We start from the raw sequence: 27,341 nt of genomic DNA, 5'->3' as shown, positions 1-27,341 counted from the left end.
ACCCCCTGCTCGAAGCAGGACCAATTCCCAGTTAAATCATCCCAGCCAGGGCTTTGTCAAGCCTGACCTTAAAAACCTCTAAGGAAGGAGATTCTACCACCTCCCTAGGTAACGCATTCCAGTGTTTCACCACCCTCTTAGTGAAAAAGTTTTTCCTAATATCCAATCTAAACCTCCCCCATTGCAACTTGAGACCATTACTCCTCGTTCTGTCATCTGCTACCATTGAGAACAGTCTAGAGCCATCCTCTTTGGAACCCCCTTTCAGGTAGTTGAAAGCAGCTATCAAATCCCCCCTCATTCTTCTCTTCTGCAGACTAAACAATCCCAGCTCCCTCAGCCTCTCCTCATAAGTCATGTGCTCTAGACCCCTAATCATTTTTGTTGCCCTTCGCTGGACTCTCTCCAATTTATCCACATCCTTCTTGTAGTGTGGGGCCCAAAACTGGACACAGTACTCCAGATGAGGCCTCACCAGTGTCGAATAGAGGGGAACGATCACGTCCCTCGATCTGCTCGCTATGCCCCTACTTATACATCCCAAAATGCCATTGGCCTTCTTGGCAACAAGGGCACACTGTTGACTCATATCCAGCTTCTCGCCCACTGTCACCCCTAGGTCCTTTTCCGCAGAACTGCTGCCTAGCCATTCGGTCCCTAGTCTGTAGCGGTGCATTGGATTCTTCCATCCTAAGTGCAGGACCCTGCACTTATCCTTATTGAACCTCATCAGATTTCTTTTGGCCCAATCCTCCAATTTGTCTAGGTCCTTCTGTATCCTATCCCTCCCCTCCAGCGTATCTACCACTCCTCCCAGTTTAGTATCATCTGCAAATTTGCTGAGAGTGCAATCCACACCATCCTCCAGATCATTTATGAAGATATTGAACAAAACCGGCCCCAGGACCGACCCCTGGGGCACTCCACTTGACACCGGCTGCCAACTAGACATGGAGCCATTTATCACTACCCGTTGAGCCCGACAATCTAGCCAGCTTTCTACCCACCTTATAGTGCATTCATCCAGCCCATACTTCTTTAACTTGCTGACAAGATACTGTGGGAGACCGTGTCAAAAGCTTTGCTAAAGTCAAGAAACAATACATCCACTGCTTTCCCTTCATCCACAGAACCAGTAATCTCATCATAAAAGGCGATTAGATTAGTCAGGCATGACCTTCCCTTGGTGAATCCATGCTGACTGTTCCTGATCACTTTCCTCTCATGTAAGTGCTTCACTTAGACACTTAGAAGCTATTTCTCCTCTTGCTCATACTAGTTTGTGAAGGAAAATGAATGCTGGTGTAGAAACAGTGGATGAGAGGAGAATCCGATGCTCCGGCCCAGCCTACACTTAAACGTTAGGTCAACCCAGCTACAGAATTCTTCTGTTGACCTAGCTACTGTCTCTTGGGGAAGTGGATTAACTACAGCACCAGGGGAGCCCTTCCCCTAACTGTAGTGAGCGTCTACACTGAAGTGCTGCAACTGTGCCACTGTAACGGTTTAAGTGTAGACGTGGCCTGAGTGTAGAAAATACATGGAGCCAAATTCTCCTCTGTGTTATGCTGGTGCAATCCCGGGGACTTCAAGTAACCAGTACTCAAGAACACAGAGTAACTTGGCCTAGACAAACCTTTTGTTACTCCTAGGCAGCTCTTCACCACACCATAAATATTTCCTTTCATAACATTTCACTGTTTGCCACTGAATACCCTTATTTCTGTTTATATGAGCCCTGAAACGGGGTCCTTGGCCTGGGTCACCCCTCCTTTGGAACAAAGTCTTTTTTGTTCTATCTCTGTACAGCGCCTGCCTCAGTGGGGTCCTGATTCATGAGTGCAGGTTCTGCGTGCTATGATAATACAAACAATATCCACCTTGGGTGGCCCCTTCTATGGAATCTTCCCCAGAATCATTCTGTTATGAGATAACTGTCTGTGCAATGGGGAGTGATTGTACCCCAAAAGCTCCTGCAGTCTCCTAGGATCTTCTCCACTGGCTCGGGGCCACTGTGCTGCATCTCCCTGACCCTGGGAGAAGTACTGTCATTGCTCTCCCCAGCCACTGATGCTCCTAGGATCCCCATTAATAGCATGGAGGAGTTAAGACAGTCCAGGCTGCAGTATCTCCGCTGGCTTATCCATGGGGCTTGTAGAGCACAATGCCTGTGCCCTAGGCCCTCCTCTCTGCAGCCATGACCCAGGGAGGGGGTGACCAGTGCCCGGGGCGGGGGAGATGGCACTGTGGAAGCGGTACTTTTGGCCAGACGATCTGGCCCTTTGACATTTATAAAATGCCCTTTCATAGCTGTTAAGTATTCCGTCTCCGGCGATGGATTCCATATACACACATTTTGTCCACTGGCACAAAGCAAGGAATGTTTCACACAATGACCCAATGTTTGCTACAATAAAGCCGTCCTTCTTCCCCCTTCCACAAAAGGAGCCCTCAGTGGGCTTGCATAATGGGCTTCTTTGGCATGTGAATCGCACACAGAAGGTGTTATTAAATTAGCACCGGGGAGAAAGTGTTGGGCTTCCAACGGCTGTAGTGGAACCAGAGGAGCAAGGAGATGAAAGTGAGCCATGTGCTCATGGCTCCTCTGCTTTTCTTTTCCCCATCTGTTAATACCCAAATCAATTAACCTGAAAATCAACCGACAGGTTGTGATGGTTGTGTTAGGGCTCAGTATGCTCACGGCAAGTACTAATGGTGATGTTCCGCCATGAAAATGTCCCATACAAATTAGTAGGAGAATGATAACTCCGCTGGAGTTGGGTGTAGCATTGCTTTAGCTAGGTTGGTCCCTCGATAAGGTGGTGAGGTCATATCTTTTTATTGGACCATCTTCTGTTGGCAAGAGAGACAAGCTTTCAAGCTTACACAGATCTAAAGAGCTCTGTGCAGCTTGAAAACTTCTTTCACCAGCAGAAGTTGGTCCAATAACAGATATTAGCTCACCCACCTTGTCTTTAACTTTTCTGTAGGCAGTTTGAACTGTCCTAGAAAAGGGAATAGAAAATGTTACCCCTGCTCTTGAATGCTATCAAATTTATTTTTTTTTAAAGCCCTATAGAAAGGGATTCTCATGGGGATTCGCCACGTGTAAAGAAGACCCAAACTATTACAACTCGTGATTGATTTTCTGTATTACACAGCACTGTACTGTATGAACAGCTGCTTAGGACATGTTCATGCCTCCTCTCATCTATCTTGGGCTCATTACAGCCTGAAGGCCCTTTTGATTTGGGAAACTCTCCCATTGACAGCAGCAGGAGTCTCATCAAGGTTCATTGTACTGCACAATGTATGGATCACAGTGTGACATACCTGTATGTCTACACTGGAGTTGGAGACGTAATTTCCAGCTGGGTCACATGTACCGCACCAGTCTGATGGAGCTAGTGTGCTAAGAACCACAGTGTAGCTGCAGTGGTGTAAGTGATAGGATGGGTTGGCCGCCCCAAGTTTCAGATGGGATCATATTCGGGGCAGCTAACTCACCCCACTGCGCATGCTGCCATGGCTACACTTCTATTTTTAGCACGCTGGCTTGATCAGAGCTAGTGTGGGTGTGTCTGCCCCAGCTGGCAGTTACACCTCTAGCTTCAGTATAGTTATACTCAGTGTCACATCTCAGCCAGCCCGATGTTTTAAGGTTATTTTTCCTAACAAGCCCTTAGCTCCCCATGCAGCTCTCTGTTGTGTGTTGCAGAGGATAGCACATTGCACAAACCACAAGATGAGGGAGATTGTGGTGGTGGTGGTGGCGGCGACAGTAGCTGATCAGAAGGATCTCCATTCCCCTCAGCGTACAGGTGCTCTGCAGCTTCAGGACATGGCGTGGGATAGGACCAGGGGAAGGAGAAGAGGTATCAGCTGTTTCCTGTCGTATGCTCCCTGTGTGTCCAGGAAGGTTTCCAAGTAGCCAGCTGACAGCCAGAAAAATTGTTCTGGGTGGTTGCCCAGCCACCCCTCGGCCCCTGTGACTTCACCCTCCAGTGCTGTCAACAAAGGAATCATGTGGTTGCCATTACCAGATTGGGCCACGTAGCAACCCAGCTTCTGAATGGAATGATTTGGCCCAGGGAGCTGTTAAAAGATCCTCAGATGCTTCTGCTCTCTCTAAGTGCCTGAGCCCCTGTCACTGATTAAAAGGGGTGGGTGGGTGAGGGGCATCCTTGCCCCCCCCCAAGGAATGATTCGGGGGCAGAGGTGTGGGGTTTCCTGCATCCCATATGGCCATTCCCCCTGGGGACTAGAATGCAGCCCTGGTGAACGGAAACCAAATCAAATCAGGTTTTACAGGCCCATCTGGTTCTGGTGTGGGGTTCTCTTTTCTCCAAGTGTTTTATCTCATTTACATCTGTCCCCCCCGCTGGCAGTTGCCCTACAGATATTCCACTCCTTTATCTGTCCAGGTCATCTGAGAACAGTGTCCACACACAGTAATATTTCCATGCTCCTCTCCTTCCAACTCGTGCTGTTTCCTTCATGCTAGCCCTGGTGGACCAGGTTCTTGGTGATCTAGCCTGTGGAGTGTTCCCAAGCCATATTCTCCAGCAGTGGTTAGGGTCCTGATTATGTGCCACTCCCGTTCTCCATCAAGGTGACTCCATTTACATCTCTGTGCTCTGCTAGCATACAATGCCATGGCACATCAGCCCCAGACTTTTTAAACCTCTGCCATGTTCACACGCTGTTAGAGACCCAAATTGGGCTGGTAAATGCTCTTGTGCCCTGCAATGGCAAGAATTGTTTTGAATCACTAGGTGGTGTCCGACTTGAATGCACTATAAAATCCATGCACCCTGTATAAAGTATGTACTGTCACAGATCCAAATAAAGTCGCAGGTGGGCAGCCACCCTTTGGCACCAGAAATCAAGATTTTCCAACAGGGCCCTCCACTGCATGAACGCCAAGCGCTAAAAACTTTTGGGCTTCCACATGGTTAATCATTGGAAATAGTAACCAAGCAATTTATGTTGCTGTGTCTTAATAGTCTCCCTCCCCAAAATATTCCTGGCTTGCACTCCAAATCCAATTCAGTTCTCACTCTTCAAGTATTAAACTGTGGGTCTTTTCTTTCAAGCCTTTGGATTTTTTATGGGCACAATTGCTCTGGTAACAGGGCTTTTTTGTGATTTCAGCGTGTTTATACCATTGACCTTTGCTTCGAAAAGTGTTCAGCAGTCTTCACTGGCCTGGAGCTCTGAAAGGCAGTGTTGTAAGGGCTTTATCCTATAGAAGCAGTGACCACAGGCAACGCTTTATATTTGCTGAGTGATTTAATCTTACGCATGCAAGACTTGGCTCCAGGCCATGTGTAACGTGGACAAAAGTCCTCCTAGAGGAGCATTGATACCAAACTTTCCAAAACTTTTAAAAAATAACTTCCTATCCTGTTATTTTTAATCTAACAAGTAAAATCCATGGGTGTTGTCCCAAGAACACTACATTTAAGAACAGAGGAGTCCTAGGAGAGAAACTTTGTTTAAAATGAAGTAGGAGTCTGGCTGGAAAGAGGTTGCTGGGGAGGAGAGTCCTGTTAAAATAAATGTCTGGTCAATATTAAGGTGAGAAAATAATAGAGAACGCCCCAGGATCAAGGGAAACGAGCCCAGGAGGCTAAATTTGAAACCACTTTAGGAAATGATTCTGTAAACTCTTACTTGTAGGATTACTCACATGAAGGACTGGGCCCTTAATTTGTACTCCATCTCTAAATACTGTCCGGAGTTAAACACGGTTAGAGTTCAGTTTGATATCAGCAATAGCAAGGGAGAACAGCAGATGTGTTTTTCAGCTGAAATTTGAAATGAGGCAGAGATAATCAGCAAAGCAGAGAGCTACAAGCGCCTGTTCTGACTGAGCTATGCCTTGTGCAGGAACAAGAGGGATGGGGACAAAATCACCTTTGCACTTACCCTATCTTTGAGCCTTTGGGCTGCTCTAATTTACACCTGGCTGCTCTCGGCCACAAGGAACCATTTCAGAAACTGGGAGTAGCTCCAGTATTTTCCCTTTTCCTCTCACCATGAGGACAGGGGAGTGGGATAGACCAATTATGCTGGCTTTTTGCCACAAAGGGATTACCTCTACATCAAGGCAAATTCTCCAGGGGCCATATCTACCCAGTTTATGGCCTCTTTGCGCTGCTGGAGCAGCATAAAGGAGCCAATTCTCCTTTGCATTATGGCTCCTTTATGCCACTCCAGCTGTGGCCACTGGGATTTAAGAAACCTAAAATCCATACTGCCGAAAGAAGAAGAATTGCAAGGGACCATTCAAGATGGAAATGCATTCTGCACATCACCAGGGCTACATCTCAGCCATGTGTCTCTGCTGCTGCATCTCCCTGGTAGCAGAGTTCCTAGCATTCCTCAGTGTATTGCAACTGACAATCTCCGTGAGATAGGGAAGTGCTGTCATCCCCATTTTATAGTTGGGGAAGTGAAGCCCAGAGAGATCAGGTGACTTGCCCACAGTCACATAGGGAGATTGTGATGGAATTGAACACAGGGCTGCAAAGTCCCACACTAGCTCTCTTACCACAAGACCATACTTCTTCTAGGGGAGCATGTGTGTGTGGGGGCAGGAGGGTTACTCTTCACCTGCACATAGGTACAACACAGCACAGACATGTTATCCCCCCCAGCCTCCCTCAGGTCCCTAGTGCATTTGATGATCCGGTTCAAAATTGCTTTAAGCCCTCCCTCATCTTGCTCCAGTCCCCCTCACAGATCTAGTCTGTCTCCTCCCCCTCCATTCATGCCTGCCCTAGTTAGCACTGGCCTCTTCTATCTCCCCCTTCCTGCAACAACTGCCGTTCTTGATGAGAGAGCCTTCTTCTGTCCAGGCTGAATAGTTGTGGGGAGGGCAGAAGAGGCTATGATGTAGCCATGGTGGCGAGTACAGTGGACTTCCATCTTGAATGGTCCCTTGCAAGTCTTCTTCCTTTGGCAAGAGTCAGTACGGGAGGATTTCGGTTTCTTAAATCCCTCAAAATTGTAGCTTCCAACCACATTTGTGGTCAGGCTCGTGCTCTGTTTCCTTCAAGTTCAGGTGTATAAATAAACCTCCTGTAATCTTCTGCACACTGGACACAACACCACTTGTTGCAATCATCTTGTTCTCAACTGATGCAAGACTGCAACTTGCCAAGACCATAAGTAGCTCCTTGTTTATGACAAGCTCAAACCAAAGGATGTTAAGAATACACCATAACTTTTGACACTAAAAGCTGCTGTTTCCTCTCCTCAGCTGTTTTTAATGGCCATTTTTCTGCTTCATATAACAGTTATATCATAATACCAGGGAGATGAAGGCCATATAAGTACCTTTAAAATCTGTGTGTATGTGTGTGTACACTTTGTGATGATAGAACCAAGGTGTTCTGACTCCTAGCTTTGTGCTTTAACCATCACTGCAAGCTTCCTCTCTGTTCTGTCTCAGATGAGTTCTATCTTATAAATCCAGTGTATTTCAGTCAGTTTGTACAATGAAGCTAGACTAGTTCATGAGTTCTCAACCAGGGAGATGCAACCATTCTGCACTGGTAGATGGGATGAGGTCCCAGCTAGAGGGGAACGGGAGTCCCGCTATGGCATAGGGTTAGAATGACATGTCTAGTTGGTTTCACTTTTTGGCGCTATCTGTCTAATCAGTCTTGTTTTCTACAGAGCTGTTAGCTCCATCGCACTGTAGCTCCGTGCTGCAAATGTTGCAGGAGAAATGTTCAAATTCAAATGAAAAATGGTTTCCATTTGCTTTGGGTTTAAAACATCATGAAAAAATTTCAATTAACTTTAGGTTTTGTGAAACCCTGTTTTTATTGTCAAAGCTTTTTAAATTCTGCCTCTGCCGGCTGCAGTTCCTGATATGGCGTGGAGGCTAGTGAAACATATTTCTTGCTCTTTTCTGTAATCAGTCCATTAAATGTGTCTGAAATTCATATTTTGAAAGTATTTCTTTGTTTAGCCTCTTGGGCTAGATTTGTGGGTTTTCCTTCTGCGTGTGTGTGTGGCTTTGGGTATTTCCTGTTTTTGCCAAGCGAACTATCAAGAGAATACTAATGTAGGTTAATTTTTTGAAATGGTGCTGTCCAAAACCACTGTAATCTACAGCATTTAATTAAAAACAACACATAAATAGTACATCCAGCCATTCTGGGTCTCAGCCTCTGTTAGTGTTAATCGGCTTTTCATAGATGTGGTTAGTTGTCTCTTCTTCCCCTACAAGAACTGTACAGAATAATTGACGTTTGTTTAGGATGTCACAGCAAATGCTGAGATGCTGAATAAAAGGCAGGGAATTAAGAAGCATTGGAATGCATGTTATACATGGATATGTATATTTTGCCCTTCAATAGCTCCTTCCATATGGAAATCTCAAAGTGTCTTACATGCATGAATGGATTAATCCTTAGAATTCCCCTCCCCCGCACCCACATACACACGAGATAAGGCAGTATTATTGTCCCCATTTTACAGGTGGGCAGATAAAGACCCGCAGCTGTTCTGAAGCACCGTTGATTGGCTCTGTGATCTTTGGCAAGTCACTTCATCTCTGAAGTTTCCCATCTGTAAAGTGGAGACATTTCTTATCCACGGTTGTGAAGTGCTTTGAGATTTTCAGGTGAAAGGTGCTACATAAATGCTCATTACTCCAAAGCCTGTTGAGGTCCCTGGAAAGACTCCCATTGCCTTCTGTGGGCTTTGCAGCAGGCTCGTAGTGGCTGAGGTTGAAATAGAGCCCATTTCTGGTCCCCATTCCAGTTCTGGCCCCTGGGACCATGCCATCATTGCTATAGATGGATGGGCTGGTCCAGAGGAAATGACATTGCCTGTTTCTCAAGGAGAACCTTTTAAAAAGTTCTGAAATATTGGGCTAGCTGGATATGGTAGGGAAATTTTTCTTCATTTTTAGTTTCTAGCCTGGATCAGAACTTCAAACACTGAAATATCCCTAATCTCACAAAATTTCCAGTCCGGTTTTGTACACTCAAAGAGGTTTGGAGAAGCTCTGGTTAAGCATCTGATTTTAGGGGGTCACCTATCTGAACCAAACTCAAACGCTGAACTGTCATCATCTTATTTCATTTGCTGCTACATCGCAGTAGTGCCCAAAATGCATTAGGTGCTTTCCAGTTACAGAAGAAGACAGTAAGTCAATGAGAGAGCCCTTTCAAAGGGAGGGATGAGTCATTGAGTTGCTGTGCTCAGAAATGGACCATTATCCAACAATAAAGTGTGAACTGAAAGCTAATACAGGGTCAAATTCTGTGTGCAGTTACACCCACACAATGAACTCAATGAGGTAGTACAGGTGTTTTGAACTCCGGTAATGCTCCCTTATGTTTTATATTCCAGCAGTTACATTTCTGGTGAACATTTGCTGCATGTGCATGACATTGTAAGAGGAACAGATTCCCCCTCGGGGAATGAGAGCATTGCGCCCATGAGACCGAGAACAGAAGTTACCGAGTCGTCAAGTAGCACATGCAGATTTCTTTGTTTTTTTTTTTTTCTCCTCTGCAGCTTTGGAAAATGCCAGTGTAAAGTTGGGGTAACCGGCTTCAAGTGTGACCAGTGCTGCGATGGCTACTACTGGGTGAACCAAACCAGCTGTGAACCATGCCAGTGCAATAACTATTCCAGCAGCTGCGATGTCTTAACAGGTACAATACTTCTGACTGCTTAGAGCCAAGTTCTCCTCCGTAACGTTGGTGGGGCTCCATTGACGTCAGCGATGTTGCAGGGGTGAGTGAGTAGTGGTTTGGGTCCTTACCATCTAGGGTACATTTACACGGCAAGAAGAAACCCGCAGCACTGAGTCTACAGACTCAGGCTTGCGTGGCTCGATTCTACAGTGCTAAAAATAGCTGTGTAGACATTTGGGCCCCTCCCTCGTTTCAGAGCTCAGGGTCCAGCCCAAGCCGGAACGTCTGCACAACTATTTTTAGCTCCATAACCCAAGTTCTATAGACGCGGGCTCTGAGACTTGCTGCTGTGGGTTTCTGCTTCCTATGTAGATGTACCTGTAGTCAACTGTCCCCTGATTTCTGCCATTGTATTTAGAGTTTAAAGCCAGAAGGGCCCACCAGATCATCTAATCTGACCTCCTGTGTGACACAGGCCACTAAATACCACCTAGCCATCTGCACACCAAGCCCAACAACCAGAATTAGAAGAAAGTATTACAGCCCTCAGAAGACTAATCTCTCCAGTCTCATCCCTTTTATTTGTATCTTTCATTTAATTGTACTTATGCATAGGGCATAACATTATCTACTTGCACCACAAACTGTCATTTTGGATCTGATCCTCTTCCCATTGAAGTTGGTGGGGGCTTTGCCATTCACTTGGACAGCAATATCGAGCCTTTATTATTATATCTAGGGCTCCAACTAGGAATCCAGGGCCCCATTGTTCTAGACCCTATAGAAACACATAACCAAAAGATGATCCTGACCTGAAAAAGCTTACTTTTTGCTGTACCTTCTATTTACCGAAGCATGTATTATTCAGATGTTGGCTGAATGCAGCCTGTATTGTCACAAATAACATTATGAGCACTTCAGAAACAGGGCATTCATATTTGTTTCTGTTTTTTATGAATTTGCCTCCTGTCCATTTTGTTTTGGCTTTCCTTGAACGTTGTGATCCATTTACACACGTTTTCTGTGCTGAAAAAAGTAAATTGCCTTTCTGTGTCCCTTCACACCAGAAACCCAAAGAGAAACAATATCATGTGACTTAACGACCTATCCCAGCTCAGCAACAGAGCTCCAATTTTGAAATTCAAACTTATATTGATGAGCCATAGAGTAAAATAAAACTCACCAAAATTTTGTCTAGTGAGTTAGAAATAGGCAGTGAATTCAAGAAGTTTGCAGCTTGTTTGCCAACAGCCTGTGAACAGAAAGACACAGAATTAATCGAATGAATTATTTGTTTGTAATTATTTGCTCGGTTCTAGTATCTAGTAGTAGTAGACTACATTGTCTGCACATTTCTAACAAAGACACAGAATCAATATCAACAGTCAGAGAATTAACTCTCAGCACATAACACCATCACTGCAGAAGAACAAATTTAATGGGAAATCTAGCAGATATTAGAAATTTATTCTGTGTGGCCTTGATTCAGCAAAGCACTCACTCTTATACTTAATTTTAAGTATGTGATTAAGTCCCACTGAATTCATGGGACATAAGAACACGTTTCAAGTTAAGGTGTGCTGAAGTGCTTGGCTGAATCAGAGCCTTCATGTGTGTGTTTTAGCTCTTTGATATGAAATTACATACCAAAAAAACGAAAAACAAAAAGCCAGCTAAGCCCTTGATCTTGTGGTCAGTCTATGGAAGCAGAAACCTTTGCCATGAGTGTCAAAGATCCGTCTTTATAGATCAGATTGCAGAACTGAAGCCTAACCGTGTTACTGTTAGTTTAATCTATGGTGGAACGTAGAAAGTTCCTATTCTTTCTTTACTTGTATTTCCTTTTTATTGTTGAAGCAGAAAAACAGATAGTAAATTAGATCTGATTTCTAACAAGTAATGTATGCATTTAGCTCTCGATATGAACTAGAGATTGCCCTTTGTTTGACTTTTCCAGCTCTATATAAAAGTGTGTATTCCTTGTCAATGTCAATGTTTCTATTGCATTAATACTGTGTTGTGGGCTCCCTCTCCTGGCTAACTGAAGACCTACATTGTTTTGACAAATCCCAGTTGGATAATGTAACGGAATTTCATATAAAAGATATTTTCTCACAGTATGTTGTATGGATATAGGTTCATTAGGTTTTAGTGTGTTAAAGAGAAAGTAGTTAGAGCAGGCAGACTGGAAGTCAAGAATCCCGGGCGTTATTCTTGCACATACTGCCTTGTATAAGTCACTTCACCTTTCTCGTGTCTGACTGTATTCATCTGTAAAATAAGTGTAACAACACCTATCTACCTGAGGAGCCACCAGGCTGAGTTAATGCTTGAAAGGAGCAATCAGAATGGAAACTGTTTTGAAATATTAATGCTTTCCACAGAGAAGAAAGTGATCCCTGGTCCAGAACCTTTAGGATGCTTTGTACGATTGAGTGACCTGTTGGTCCATTGGCAACACAGCCAGTTGGAGTATGCAGAGGAAGATGCTTGCAACTCCTGCTGATGGGAAAGGATGTGGTTGTGAAATGGGGAGGTCTGCACAGAAAATGTGTGCAGTTATTCCAGATTTAGGGCAGCATAACCAAGAGCAGAGTCTAATTCAAGTGCCGTAAAGCTGATGAGGCGAGACCACCTCTCGTAGTTGACTCTCCATGATTCATTCAACCCTTGGTCTCCATGGTGAGATTGCCTACAGAGGTTGCAATTAGGGGGTGGTGGTTTCCATCGTGTGGACATTTCTCCCACAGAGACCACCAGCTCATGTCATACAGGCCACTACACAAGAAGCAAATATTGACTGGAAGATTGAGTTATGGAACACTGCAAGCATCCTTAGTCACAGACAGCCTCCGCCATATGTGTGAATCAGCTGGTTCCAAAAAGCAATAACCAGCCAGTTGTTCATTCTCCCATTAATCAGAGGATCAAATACTAGGACAAATTGTATTTGCTTGGAGACTCCCAGTCCCCAGGGTCACTGGTGCACCAGCAAAGAAAGACAGAGTAATGTAATGTACCTGGACTTGCATGATGCTTGAACAGCCTTGATTGATGTTATAAGGAACTATATTTTGTTTAAGCTATAGTCTAAACATGAACCTGATGGGGATTTTATATGCCTGGTTGCTGTTGATACTAGCATTTTGTCCCCCCTAGAACACTGACAACTTAGCTCAGAGAGTGTTCACTCTGTAACTGCACTGCTCTGCGCCATCCTGGTTTGTGGAGAGGCTGCTTTTACCTTTCAGAGGCTTGTACTTGGGATTTAATTAAATAAGCTTCCCCTGGGTCACCTCCACCACTCAGTAAGACGCTCGTTGAAGCAGATGATGTTCCTGTTGATGGATGAGCTTTTGATAGGGGCTGCATTTATATAGCTAGCAGGATTTGCTCCCTTTGTTTGCAGTAACGTCAAATTCAATTTGACAAAGGGCTAGATCATGCCACAAGAGCACAGCCTCTAGTAAGAGGCAATGTGTGTTGCTTTGCTGTTCCAGGAGCAGCCCAGAGAAGGAATTTTGTCTCAGGAACCCCTAATTCCTTCTCTGCTCCCCCACCCTTTCTCCAGGGAGTTAATAATTTGTTGCTGGCCTATACCAGCAGCAAATCCTCCCACACGGCCCTGGCTCAGCTCTGCTGGTCAGTGCATTGGGAATGGAGCCAAACTCTAGGGGCTGCAGCCATCTGCTACAGACACAGGGAGAGTAGGTGCACAGCTCCTCTTCACCCCATACACTCAGACCCAAGATCCAGGTAACCTGCGTGGGGGGGTTCTTACTCCTCCTCATGTCCTCGTGTGATTGCAGCCTGCATCGCATGCCAATCTCCAAAACTTGAGAGCAGTGCTACTGGCATTAGGAGTGAGCCTGGTGTCGGTGAATTTTGATTGACAGAGAGGCCAAAGACAGATGCAACATAGACTTTTCACGGAATTCTTTGGTTAACTTAAACAGTGACATTACAGTGATAGAACAAGTGTACAGCAGAAATCAAGAGAGCTGTCCTCGACATCCCCAGGGTGATCCTTACAGGGCCTTAACCCATCATTCGGACTGTTACAGCTATTTCAAAGGCACCAAAAATCACTGGGGCTACTCTTGTGAGTGAGGCTTGGCAGGGTGACGCCCTTACTCACCACGACTGAGACACGCTAGGATATTTCTCCTGGAGCATGGTTTGATTTTAATTGCATGAATTTATTAGTATATGTAGACCTACATTTTCAAAAGTTTTGAGTGATTTTGGGTGCTTGTTTTTGACTGCCTAACTGGGGGGCGAGGTTGTCAGAAAGTATTGAGGTGCCCCAAATCAGATTCTCTGAATGTGTCTTAGGACTAGCGCCTAACAAAAGGGGCATCCAAAATCACTAGTTACTTGTGAACATTTAGGCTGTGCAATAGAGATGTCTGTGTGTGTGTGTGTGTCTCTCTCTCTCTCTCTCTCTCTCTCGATATTTTAAAATGTTCTGTTGTTTTTGTTGATTTCTCTTAGGCACCTGTTTCAACTGCCAAGGAAATACAGAAGGAAGCCACTGTGAAAAATGTAAGGTGGGCTTCTTTAGAAGCATCTTCCCAAGCCACGAATGTAACCGCTGCCCGTGTTCAACAGTGGCATCTACCGGCAGTTGCCACATAAGTAAGGCTCTTTTTGTATGCTAGTGAAAGCAACTTCTTTCAATATATTTCACAGCTAAACTGTACTCTGGGCTGATTATCCTCGTGCGCCAGTTTGTAAGCTTTGCCTTTGAATCCCTCTTTCGTGGGACCTGGAGTGTATGATTGGAAGTGACACGTGACATTTAGGAGCGCAGTATTTACTGACCGTATTCTTGGAGTATTTAGGGTGCTTCTTGTGAGAGCAACAGTGTAGCAGAAACCATTGCAAAAATCTCCTTTGCTGCAGGCATTTGCTGTGACTTGTTACCGTGGTTACCCTGGTGGTTCCCGCTGCTCGTTTTCAGTGTCTTTATTGTTTTGCAGACAAAAAGACCTAGGTATGGTGGAGAGCTAGTCTGTGTTATCAGCAGTGGTTGAAATTCACCCTTCTGCAGAAAGTTAGCAACAGGCCTGTGCAACCCTTAATTCCCACTTAAGTGGAACTGAAGCAGTGCATAGGCAACACGCTGGCCCTTTGCACAGGGGTAAATTTCACCCAGTGTACACAGAAAATAGCCCTGCCCCAAATAATCTGGGCTCTTTGCTTGGCTGCAGGGCATGTGAAGATGTCTGTGCCTTACAGTTTTTGCAGTGTTGCTTTGAGCTCTTATCATCTCATTACTAGAGAGATAGCAAAGGGGGGATGGGATGAAATTAATCGGGGGGGGGGAATTTAAGCTGCCATCCCTGGCTGTGTAAGAGACTTCCCAGAGAAGAGAGATGGAAGCCCCGTTGCTTGGGATTTTCAAATTAATTTGGACAAAACATACCATTGGGATCAGTCCTGCACTAGTGGGGAGATGGCCTAGAGTAGTTTTTCCCAAACTTAGTAGGTGGTTGGTCCCTTATTTGAAGACTGAATTTTTGTGACGCCCTTATATTTGCTATAAAAGCAAGAATAAGGAAATGTATTAATGATAACAAGGCTAGGCCTATGTCATTTGTGTGCTCTTTCAAGAGGTTGGTGGTGAATGCTTGAGTTCTAAGGCAAATGGTGTGAGGGGGAGTAACCTTAGCTTTAGGTTGTAATAAAATTTTCTACGCACTGTGATTCCTTCCCCCCCCCACCCCTACTTCCCCAGGTCGAGATGATCTAAAAAGTTCTTGTCCATCCATAACTTCCATGATGCAGTCCCAATCGGCCAGATGCTCCCTGCAATCCATCACTCAAGACAGAGGTGTCCCGAAGTAGTAGTAATCTCAGATTGGCTGGAAATATGCTAACTATGCTCTGTGACTGGGCACCAAGATCTAGAAACCTAAACATGTTTTTTTATTTTTATGGGGCAGCATAGATATACAGGGCTTAACAGAGAAGTCTCTGCTGCAAAGCGCTTACATTTTAAAGGCTTGAGCGTTCATCTTTTACACGAGCAATCTCCCATTGACTTTAGAACCTGAGCGCAGATCAGTGTGATGCAGAGCAAACATGCAACTGGTACAAGGAACATTCTTTCACGGGGATCGTTCAGTGATATTTGTATGGGCTCTCTTTTTTTCAGAACCTGGTCAACACATCCCAACGTGTGACAGATGCAAAGCCGGATACACTGGCCCGAACTGCGACCAGTGTGACAATGGCTATTACAATTCCGACAGCATCTGCATTAGATGTAAATGTAACGGGAATGTAGACCCAGACCAGTCACCCAAGGTGTGCAAGCCAGACACAGGGGAATGCATTGGCTGCCTCTACAACACGGCCGGGTTCCATTGCGAGGAGTGTCAGGAAGGTTATGTCAGAGACCCGGAGGGAGCCAGTTGCACCAAGAAAGGTAAACCCTTCTCCTCGAATCAGTGTCCATGTTTCCTAAACAGATCAGACACACGCAAGCTGCCTGGGGTGTGGAAGGAATATTGGGTATATTTATTCCTGGAGGGATTTGCTGTTGAAGATGAAGCAGCTTTAGTGTCTTCCAAGGTGGACATGGGAACTCATTCCTTTAAAAGGGCCAGTCCAAGGGGGAAGCTGGAAGAAAGTTTTCCCTGTAGCCATTATAATGTTTTCTCAAGCTTCGTTTTCAGTTACCGAGAGCCTGTCTGAACATTGCCTACATTGAAGGAGCAGTGGCAATGTTTCTGATGCACGGCTAATCTTTGGCAGTCTGGAAATGGCTCTTGACAGACAGTTCTCTCTACAGCTTGAGACAGTAGGCTGCGGGAGGGCAGAATCTCCTAGGTTTCGGCACAGAAAATTATTTAATAAAGTTCCTTTCCTGCAGTGAACTTTTGTGTGTTTTCTCATGCGTGTTTGTGCGCATGCCTGTATAAAAAGAGACACTAATATATTCATCTTATGTTATACAGAAGGTCAGACTAGATAATCTAATGATCCTTCTGACTCTAAAATCCATGAATTGAAGATTCGCCTAGGTTTTCGGTAATTCATCTGTTCCCCAAAATTGTGGCAGGCAATATCATGAAATAAACCAAAAGAAAAGATTATGTATAATTCGGTTTGTATCCTGATTTCTGGAGCTGGATGCAAACTCTTAACCCCCCGGTGAGCTGCGTTATTTGACTACAGTCAGTAGCACTTCTCACATCAGTAAGGATTTACAGGATTGGCACCTTATAAAGGCTTTTTATCGTAACACGTAGTGCTTTAAAGTGCTGTGCAGGCCTTAATCAACCGCTCAGAACAACTCTGTGAAGTATTATCACCTCCGCTCTGTAGCTGGGAAGCTAAGGCACAGAGTGGTTAGCAACTTGACCAAATCCACACAACAAATCCAGTGGCAAAGCAGGGATGTGAACTCACTATTGCCTGATTTTGAGGCCTCTTATCAGTCCTCATCCTCATTGCATCTAATACTCTCAGGTGCGCGATGGCAATGAAGAAGCTACCTTATAACTGTATAGCCCTGAATAAAATGGTAGAAAGTTCTTCTCCCATAGTTCTTCTCCCAGTGGTTGTCAGTAAGTTACTCCATGAGATAGACTGCAGGCTGCATGCATATGTGGTTGTACATAGGAAGGAGAGCGCAGAATTCCAGAACGTATCAGGACCAAATTCATCCCTGCCATTCCAAGAGATTTAGTTCAAAGGCATTACAGTAGGGAGCTGATGTGACCTTCATTCTCTTACTGATCCCTGAACGGACACACTGCAAGATTTTCTGTGAGGGGAAGAGGGATGATTAGTAAACAAGTTTAATATTCATGTGCTGTAATTTTATGTATGGCTGTCTCTGCAGGGTTGCAGATAGAAATTTCACACTGGTCCATCCGTTGTAATGCATTGGTTTTGTGTTGAAGGGACTAAGTGACCTTGTTCCATAGTAACACACATGCCTTTGCCTTTGAATGACCCTTTCCAGCCTGCACCTCTCCTGCCACTTTAATGACATGGTGAGATAGCTGATTACTGACTTGGGAAAATACTGCCCTCCCATCTCACAGGCAGCTGAGGCAGCTCTCATGTTTCCTTGGCACCTGTTTTCCTTTCCATGTTAATATTTAAAAGATCTGCATTTTTGTTCCATGTTTGCTGAACGTTGCTCAACCATGAGCGGAGATGCTGGAGGCACTGCGTGCTAGCAGATTTTAGGGCCAAGATTTTCAGAAGTGACTAGTGAATTTGGAGGCTTCCAAATTTTGGGCAGCCCAACTTGAGGCAACTAAAAGGGCTCTAATTTTCAGGGGGTGGATGCTCAGCAGGCCCTTTTAAGGAGCCCCAGTTGGATATAGAGAAAACTGGAGCACTAAAAATAATTAGCTACTCACAAAATCTGATCCTTTATATTTGCTTAGTCAGAAGAGCAGGCTAAGGCAGGATCCTTGAAGCACCCGGGATTTGGGCCATGATCTTTTGAGCTCCTTTATTTTGGATCCATGAAGTACTGGGCTCAGGGATCAGCCACGAGTGGTGTGAATGCAGCAGCTGATATCACAGATCTGTCTGCTCAAGTACTGCAGCAAACTTTTGTGGATGACTGCTCCATTTCACCATAATTCATCTCACAGAGCTATACTAGCTTCCTCCTTCTCTTGATTTTATATAATTAAATGTTTCTGGAATATTCTAGTGGAAATGGCACTGACTGCTATAGGGAAGGCTGAATAAGTGTTTTCATTGTAACCCTCCCTGTTTTCAGTTGCTTGGGGTCGTAGGCTCCAATCCTGCATAGCTGAAGTCACTGGGAATTTTACCACTCGCTTCAATGGGAGCAGGATCGGGCCCTGAGAACTTATAAATCCAACAGCGTGCATTTTCCAAACAGCATGCACATTCATAACAATGCCATCAACACCACAGTCTAATTAAACCACTAGTGAGACAAAGCTAAGGTTGAGTGATGGAAGAAATTGGTCTGGGTGAGAGCCAATGGTCATTTATTATATGATGGAGAGGAGCTGGGTGGATACCTTCACTGTGCATGTCTAGTGTGTCTAATGGCTAGCATATATTTTAATGTGTATATGATAAGGAAGCTTAAAGCTAGTCAATTAGGTTGTGTCAACAACGTTTTAACCTTAGCTGTCTTCTAACTAGACTGTTTTGTGTGGGAACCTTATTGGAGGTTGACCTTTAGTAACTTGTAATAACTTTTTATTAAGGACTTTATTGAGTGGCTCAATACTGCAGTGATTGGTGGTATAAAAATACCTAAGATAGACAGGACCAAATTCTCTTCTTAGTTACGCTCAAGCAATCACATTAAAATGGATGGAGTGGGATGGATGTAGCTGAGAGCAGGACTTGGTCCATGGAACAGAAACATTCTAAATCCTCTGTCTAGTTGTAACATGTTCTGGTTAGGGATCTTTCCACCGCTACATCCATCCCTGGGCTTTAAAGTATAATCACTCTCCTACTGCTGCTCATCCCCAACTCCTGTTGCCTGTATCAAATTAGCCTTTCAGAGGTGATTCTCCTCCACACTAGTATCCAATCCGAGACTAGATTCTCCCCCTACTAGTAAAAGGTCTCTTCAGAAAACCTTTTGTATGGGTGAAGTCCTGGCTCCACTGAATGGCAAAACTCCCTCTGACTTTGTGGAGCCAACATTTCACCCAATGAGTTGCACTTGCATTCGTCATGAATGATCGAGGTCTGGTGGGCCAGATTTTCAAGAGTAGAGCACCCACAATCGGGGCCAGATTTTCTAAAGGGCGCAGCTCCTATTTGGGCACCTAAACAAGGAGGAGGTTTTCAAAAGTACTCGGCACCCAGCAGCTCCCATTGTGATGCTTATGACCAGAGTTTCAAAAGAACTCAGCCCTCAATGCGCTGAGCTGTCTTGAAAATCTGGCCAAATACTTTGATGTGTAAATGGGACCTGAACAATTCTGACCTTAAAATTTTAGTTTGTTGCACTCATACTAACAGTGATGAAAAGGCAGAGCCATTTATTTCCTGTTCTCCAATCATGGCTCACCATGTATTTTATTGTTCGTATATGTATTTATTTATGTATCTTTTTTGTATTTGTAGAAGTCATTCCTGGTCCTGAACCTAGAGGGTTTATAACTGCTGCTCCCAACACCAGCAGGCCAACATCATTTTCAACTACTGTGATAAACAGTACGTTAGCGCCAACAACTGTGCAGACTATATTTCCTATCAACTCCTCTGACAATAGTACCTCTGCATTAGCAGACGTCTCCTGGACTCAATTTAACATAATTATTTTGACAGTTATCATCATTGTTGTGGTCCTGTTGATGGGATTTGTGGGTGCTGTCTACATGTACCGTGAATATCAAAACAGAAAACTTAATGCTCCTTTTTGGACCATTGAGCTCAAGGAGGACAACATTAGTTTTAGCAGCTACCATGACAGCATACCCAATGCTGATGTTTCAGGCTTACTGGAGGATGACGGAAATGAAGTGGCACCAAATGGACAGCTGACGCTGACAACTCCCATGCATAACTATAAAGCTTAAAACAAGAGTCGTTCCAGCTATTCCAAAGTCGGCTTAAAAAAATTACAGTCCTCGTTGAAGGGGAATCGAAATCTGTACCAAGGCTCCAAGCAAAGGAATTTTCTACCCACGTACTCTTTTACGTCAGGCATGGTGTAGCTTGCTGTTGAGCAGGAAAGGAGTGTAGTGCATATGAATTTCAGGTAAAATTATGAAATGCATTCAGTGTATTGTTTTCCATGGTGATCCATAGAATTCATTGCTAAGGACTTTCCATGAAATTATGCTGACCTTAAAGTATATTTTTATATGAAAAGATGGGGGGGGGGAGGGTAGTAACCAATGCCCCCGATTAATCAAAAGCTACTTTGACTTCCAGCCAAGCTAAGGCCTACACCAGTAGCCTATATTTTGAAAAGCAGCCTGTTTAATTAAGAGCGGGCTTTCAGACAATAGACTTTTGTAAAGACTTCATTTTATTTCCTGGTACAAATTTGTGTTTTTATATATAAAAAGGGAAATCATGTTCATTTCACTGTACTGCTAAGAGACTTCTAAATGGGTAAATGTTACACACATACTAAAGTCACCATGTTCAGTTTTCCAGCAATTTGGGGAGCAGAAACAATCATGAAAATTTCGGGGGGTGGGCAATCACTCTTTTCCCCTTCTGAGTTCTCATACAAAGTGACGATACTATTAAAACACGGAAATCCATTTTCAGTAGAAGGAGTTAATGAACTTGTATACATGCTGTACAAGGGAAGACGACAAGACATCTCAGGGTCACGTGTACAAATAGCAGCTTGGCTTAATATTCTACCCTGACAGAAATGGTGTGTTCTGTACATAGAATGTAATATATCTTCTCTCCATTGTATTTATAATTATTTGTTAAAAAAAAAAAGTCACGAGTCCTATTTTATCATCTAGATTTTATCTGTACAGCGGTTAGTGGCATTGTAAAAAATATGGGGATTGTTTTAAAATCGTGTAAATCAGATGGTGATGTTGCTGGAGCTGGGACTCTGGCAGACACCCATCATTTAAAGTTCTTCTTCTGATATCACTGAAATTTTTTTAAAGTTGTGTGTTTCCTCCTCGTTATCTGTCACAGTTCAAACTCCCCCACTCATTTAAAGGTATGGACCCTAGTATCATGAAGAGAGACTAGTCAATTTCCAGAAATGAGGTGGAACCTTTGGTAATTTGCTGTGAAATGCCCACAGAAAATGCAAACGTACTGTTACAAATGCATAATTATTTATGGCTTGATCCTGAAAACCATGATGAACATGCACTGCTGTTATTCACATGCATCATTCCTTTGAAGTCCACGAGACTGCTCTTGTGAATAAAGACTGCTGGGTGTGAGCAAGGCTTGTCAGAGGCGCTGAGCTTTGCCCTGCCCCGGTTGAAGATAATGGCAACACTCCCATTGACTTCAATGGAACCAGGACGTCACCTAAGAGTTGACCAGATCTGGTTCTTTATTGCAAAATTTGAGTTAAAAAAAATTATATAGTCTCTGTCAAGCAATTTATGCCTAGAAGTTCTTATAGCTTTAAGCTGCTGTTTGCTGGGGAGAGTCAGGAGGCTCAGTTGCCAAGAAACAAACAAAGGTCCATTGGTTAGGCAAAGTCGTACTGTTCTGGTGCAGAGATAGACTAGCTGTTAGCAGAGGGGGCAGTTAACAGCTGACAGTCCTTTTCTGGCTCAGCAGACTGGAGATAGCCACAGGTTGCCTTCTTGTTCCCCCAGGTGACTTTAAGACGTAGGCCTGAATACAGGCTCCTATGCATAGGTGTAACGTGGATGATGAACATATATCCATGCACCACCGAGGAAGAATGCTGACAATAACGGCCTGTGAGCAGCTGGTTAGAACCCCTAACAGCACGCCATGGGCCCTGCATAGACCCTCTTTCCTGTCCTGTTAACCGCTGGCAGCAGGCAATAGGGGGAGTACATGCTGAACCTTTCGCTAGCAGGTGTAAGGGGCACTGGACAGTTTGTTCCTTTCAGTGACCCCTGACGCATTCCGTCTGTATCTGTGCAGTGTAAAAATAATGCCATGGGGCACCTCAGCTCCACCCTACCTTTTTTCAGTGTGCCTCACGCACCAGCTTGGCACATGGTCCTTTTCAAGAACCACATCCAATCTCTCTCCCTTATTCTTTTCACTGTACTCACAGGCTGTCTATAGGCCCAATCCAACTCCCCTTAAAGACAATGGAAAGCCTCCCATTCACTTTAATGGAGTTTGAATGGGATCATTTGTTTGATTTTTTTCTGAGCTTGGCAAACTATTACTGTCCTATGAAAATCAATACAATTACTGTTTAACGGAGTCACGAATCAAACCCTTTTCCTAACCTGCCCCCCACGAATACAGCCGTGATGCATGGGTGGTGGTGTTTTGCAAATGTTTAAAAACAATGCTGCTGATAAACAAGGTAGTTAACCAAGTTGAGCTATCGCTGGCTCATGCATCATCAGAAAGAGAGTGGAAAAGGAGAATACTATTTATTTATTTATTTAATTTATTTATTCTGTTTGTATTCCACTGGTGCCTAAGGACCTCAGTCAGGGTTGGAGACGCATTGTGCTAGGTACTGTAGGTACACACAATAAGTTACAATCCCTGCCCCCAAAAGATATTACAGTCTAATTTAAGATGTGGCACACGTGAACGTAACAAAGGGAATTTGAGATGGAGGGCAAGGAAAATAGTGATAGGAGGGTGTGATAGACCGTGTATAAGCCAGATCCAAAGCCCGCTGAAGCCAATGGAAAGTCTCCCATTCCCTGCTGTGGGCTTGGGATCAGGTCCTAAGTTTATAAGAAGTTGGATTCAAGTCATTCAGAGATGTTTTAAGTGATAAAATAGAAGGGAAAAAAGACAAAGGAAAATCATAGATTGCACACGAAGCTTTTGAAGAGCGGATTAATGACAATGGAGAGAAATGACTAAAGACAGTATGTAATTACTTGGCAGTGTCCTTTGTAATATCTACTTGCCCGATCTTTACACTGTGAAAAAAGTAACTTTTCATAGGAGATTTTAATGACCCCCCGTTTTAGATTCTGGAAATAGTTCATAGAGCAATAATGCTGACAGGCAAAGAAAGAGTGAGCACTATGGTGTGTCAGAAGTCTTTTGGGGGAGCTTGAGGAGAGTTTGCAAAGAAGAGAAGAACTGCTACCAAATGTTCCTTCCTGAAACCTTGGAAAGCCTGCAGGCTAGTTTATAACAGGGATGGGACACTTCTCATTCGGATTTCAGATCCTGGTTTTTGGTTCTCTCCCATTATAGAGAGTGGCCAGCTGCAGAGTTTGCTTCTGAGTTCAGACACTGACCCCTCCTGTCCCACCGTTAAAAATGGTGGTATCTGGATCTGGGGTTTTGGTTCTGGCCCTTTTCTGCCTTATAAGCAAAACAAGATAAATGAATATGAAGGCACTATCTCCGAGCCCATGTTTGATGGAGTGAGGAGGTCAGTTCATCTTACACTTTGTAATGGTGGGAGGGCAATAGTATTTGGGATACGTTGCTGATGGCAAATTATCTCACAAATTTTAAGAAAACATCTCGTAGACATCCTGGGAGTCTGATCCAAAGCCTCCGGAAGTCAATTGAGTCTTTCCTTTGGACCCTACTTGCATAAAACTTTTCAAAACCGGACTGACCTTACTGGGACTGTGGGAGGGATACTCTATCTGTTATATAGCAGGCTTTGATTTGGAACTAACCTCAGCCTAGCAGAGACTGGAAACCTCACAGAGGTGAGGCACTTGGGAGGATGCCTATAGGAGGGTGACATGACTCAGCAGAAGAAACAAAAATAGTTGCAGTCAGTCACATCCTTTTGCTGAGATGGATAACCGGATAAGAAATCAAAACACAATTAAAGAAAGAGTAAAGAGAAACTCCCCTCCTTGAGGTTCAGCCTAGTTCTGTGATCGCTGGGCGTGGAGCCTGCTTGTATCCCCTCTGTTAACCACATACCTGAGCATCTTTACAAAGGGAGGACGAAAATGAGCTAGTTGTATCTCTTGAGCAGCTGAGAGTGCACCCTGACATAGCGCCTGGCCTGAAATGTCCACTGGCAACTGCCTCAGCCTACCAAAGTCCTCTGGGTGTTTCGTGCATTTTATGACTTGCCACAGAGCTTCCTGTGATGCAGAGTCTGTGCCATAGCAGCTTGGAACTTGCACAGATAAGTAGGAAGAGGACGGTGCCGGTGCAGTAGAGCCAGTGGAGAGGCGAATCATCAAGTTAGGGGTGGGGCATATAGGGTCCTGGGCACAGATAGCTGAAGTATCAGTATTGATACCGTGATGGCATTTACATGCCTCACGCTGAACCAGGGCAGGCAAGAGAGAAATACTGGACTTGGGAGGCCCCACCCCTCAACAGGTGCAAGGCATGTTCCCAGTGGAGGAAGAGTTTAAAAGGAGACAGGTAGGCCAGGAAGGCATGAGCTGCATGTAGTAACTGGGAAGTGAGGCTGATGTTGTGCCAGGAGTGGTAACATCTTTGTGAAGGCTGCTCTAGCAGCAGGGACTTGGAGAGCCCCCTACTTGATCTTTGAGCCCTAAGAGACTGAGGAGAGTCTACTAAGCCAGTGACCATGCCCCAAACTGAGGAGCTTAAGACTAGTAGGAAATGACTTGGGGGAAATGTAATTTGGGGTAGCTCAGTAACTTGGCAGGACAGTTTGGTAAACTCCAAGGGCCCTGGTTTGGGACCTGCTGGATTGGGTGAGCCTCGGTCCCTTTGCCTTTGTCCCCTGGCTCCTTTGTAATGACTGAATGGTGACAGAGCAGTTAGAGCATAAGGAGGTGATTGAGGCTGCAGCTCGGACCCCTCTGGGATGACTAGACTAGCAGAAACCGTAAGGCCATGAGCTGACCACTAGGCCAGCTGGTCATCAGACCTTCCTCGTACAGATACCCACACTGTTGGGGGTTACCACTGTTCCACCTGCTAGCAGCTAACTGAATAGTATGCAGTCCTGCAGGACAACATCATTCATTTTGGGTGAGACAGTGGGTGGTATGATGCACTAGCTATGTATGCATGGTGCAGATGGAGTAATAGGGGAACATGGCAGTCCAGAGAAAAATGACAGTGAAAGATCAATGGCTGCTGTTCCTAATGGTAATGATCTTATGCCCATATCCTGAGACGTGAGCGCCATTACGGCACATGTTCCCGCTGGTCTGGGTGAGGCAACTGAAATTCCATAGTCAAGTACCTGAGAACAAAAAGACTCCTCTAATGGTGTGGGTGAAGGGTAAAAACAGTAATCTGATAATATGCATAGGGCCGCCCTGGCAGGATCACAAGGTAGGATGCTATTCTGTGAGCACAGGATGTGGCAGACATAAAAATATAATGGGGCTAATGTGAATTTAAGGTCTTAAATCTCATGAACCATCATAGCTAGAAATAACTGCATGAAGCTTTAGGCCTGGGGAGTTATCTTGAGGTGTCTTATATTGAAATAGTCACTCCCTTGGTCCAGGCAAAATAAACTTAGACCCTCAGAGGTAATTTATGAGGCAGGATGGAGCGTCTTTACCATTGTAATGGCATTCTGGGGCAGTTGACCTCTGATATAAAGTATCTCTATTCCAAATATTAAATGCAACATAAGTGACCCAGTATGTGGCAGACAATTGGTACAGTCTCTTCTAAAATGAGGACCTAAGACTGAAGCCTAAACAAAATTTCTCTTTAAAGTGAAGTTTTAAAATTAGCTTCCAAGAAACTCTGCTATTTATGTCTCCAATTAAAATAAAACGTGGGCCTAAAACGTTAAAATTACATTCGCTCCCAACTAAAATCCAGCAGTCTTGCAACACATCCAAATAAGGTGTCTCCTAAACATATACTAAGCTTACAAATGTATTTCTAAAAAAGCTGTGTATGATTTGAATGTCAGAATTTATACAGAAGAATGTTATTTAAAATGAATAAAAATGTATATAATTTGTATCTAAGCCACCTGGGAGTTTGCTTTTGTTTTGTTTTTAAATATAGTTTAAGGGCTGCTTCCAAGCCCCATATGAAGTCAATGGGGAGTCTTTCCATTGACCTCAGTTACAGTTGGATTGAGTCCTAAGGGCTTGAATGTGACCTCGTACCAATAACTCCATTCATGACAATGAAGTTATTCCTGCTCTATATAAGTGAGATCAAAATTATGCCTGAAGTGTTTTTTTAACACCATTTACCAACACAATTCATATCCTGCCATATTATGTTGTTTTTTTTTAAAAAAAGCCCTATGAAATGATTATTTATTTTTATTTATATTCTTGTTAACACATACCAATTTTTCAGCTCAGTAGCTTGTCAGTCAATGAGTCTCTCCTCACTGTAGGGGTGTAATACTGATACAGATTTATTTTTGGCATAAAAGTATGCAACCATGTAAAAATGAAATTAGAGAAGACCATAGTGTCATGGGTGTTATCCACATCTACATTGGGATCTTCAAAGGAACTCTGTGTGGACCAGGTGTCTCTGAAATCTGCAGCTGAGGAGTTGATGATTTAGAAAGGCTGTTTATACCCACAAAAAATATTTTTATATCTTTGCTTCTGGAACCTTTACAGTTCTTTCTCGTTTGTCATTGTTAGGAAGTTAACTCCCACTCACAATGGAGAGGTAAATACCAAATGGCAAGACTGCTATTGCCACTGAATGTTATTTGTGATGCTCTTTGTCCCTGATTCAGCAAAGCACTTAAGTAATAGGGATAAATTAATGGGAATTAAGAATGTGTGCATGTGTTAAGTGCTTTACTGAACTGGGGTTTTAAAAATGAAGGGCTTGAGTTTCTTATTCTCTACACTTTTATTGGTTTAATTTACTCCTGATTACACCAGTGAAAGTGCTTGATCTTGTAAATCAATGGGAATTTTGCTCTTGACTTGAATGGGAACAGGATCAGGCTATTAGTGAGAGGATCACGCTCATTATGGAGTGACTTGAGAACATTGCAGCAAATCCTGTTCCTCTGAGGAAAGCCCAGGTAAAGAGGCTGAGCATGAACACAATTATTCTGCCACTGATATTACAACCCTTGGGCTCTAGTGAGGTGTACACCTGTTGCACTTTTCCTTCTGAGACTTT

General features: G+C 44.0%; 1 protein-coding gene across 1 annotated transcript in view; it reads left to right on the top strand.

Annotated features, from left to right (window-relative positions):
* The window catches only part of MEGF9 (multiple EGF like domains 9), a 79,921-nt gene extending 53,494 nt beyond the window's left edge, over window positions 1–26,427 (top strand). The window contains exons 3-6 of the mRNA XM_074973387.1: window positions 9,544–9,683; window positions 14,160–14,303; window positions 15,826–16,098; window positions 19,761–26,427. Of these exons, the coding sequence (XP_074829488.1) occupies window positions 9,544–9,683; window positions 14,160–14,303; window positions 15,826–16,098; window positions 19,761–20,215 (1,012 nt within the window). The 3' untranslated portion in view covers window positions 20,216–26,427. The remainder of the gene's footprint in view (window positions 1–9,543; window positions 9,684–14,159; window positions 14,304–15,825; window positions 16,099–19,760) is intronic.
* The last annotated feature ends 914 nt before the right edge of the window (window positions 26,428–27,341 follow it).

Source organism: Natator depressus, chromosome 16 (assembly GCF_965152275.1).
Source record: "Natator depressus isolate rNatDep1 chromosome 16, rNatDep2.hap1, whole genome shotgun sequence".
Lineage (NCBI taxonomy): Eukaryota > Metazoa > Chordata > Testudines > Cheloniidae > Natator > Natator depressus.
This window is presented reverse-complemented; position numbering and strand designations above follow the sequence as displayed.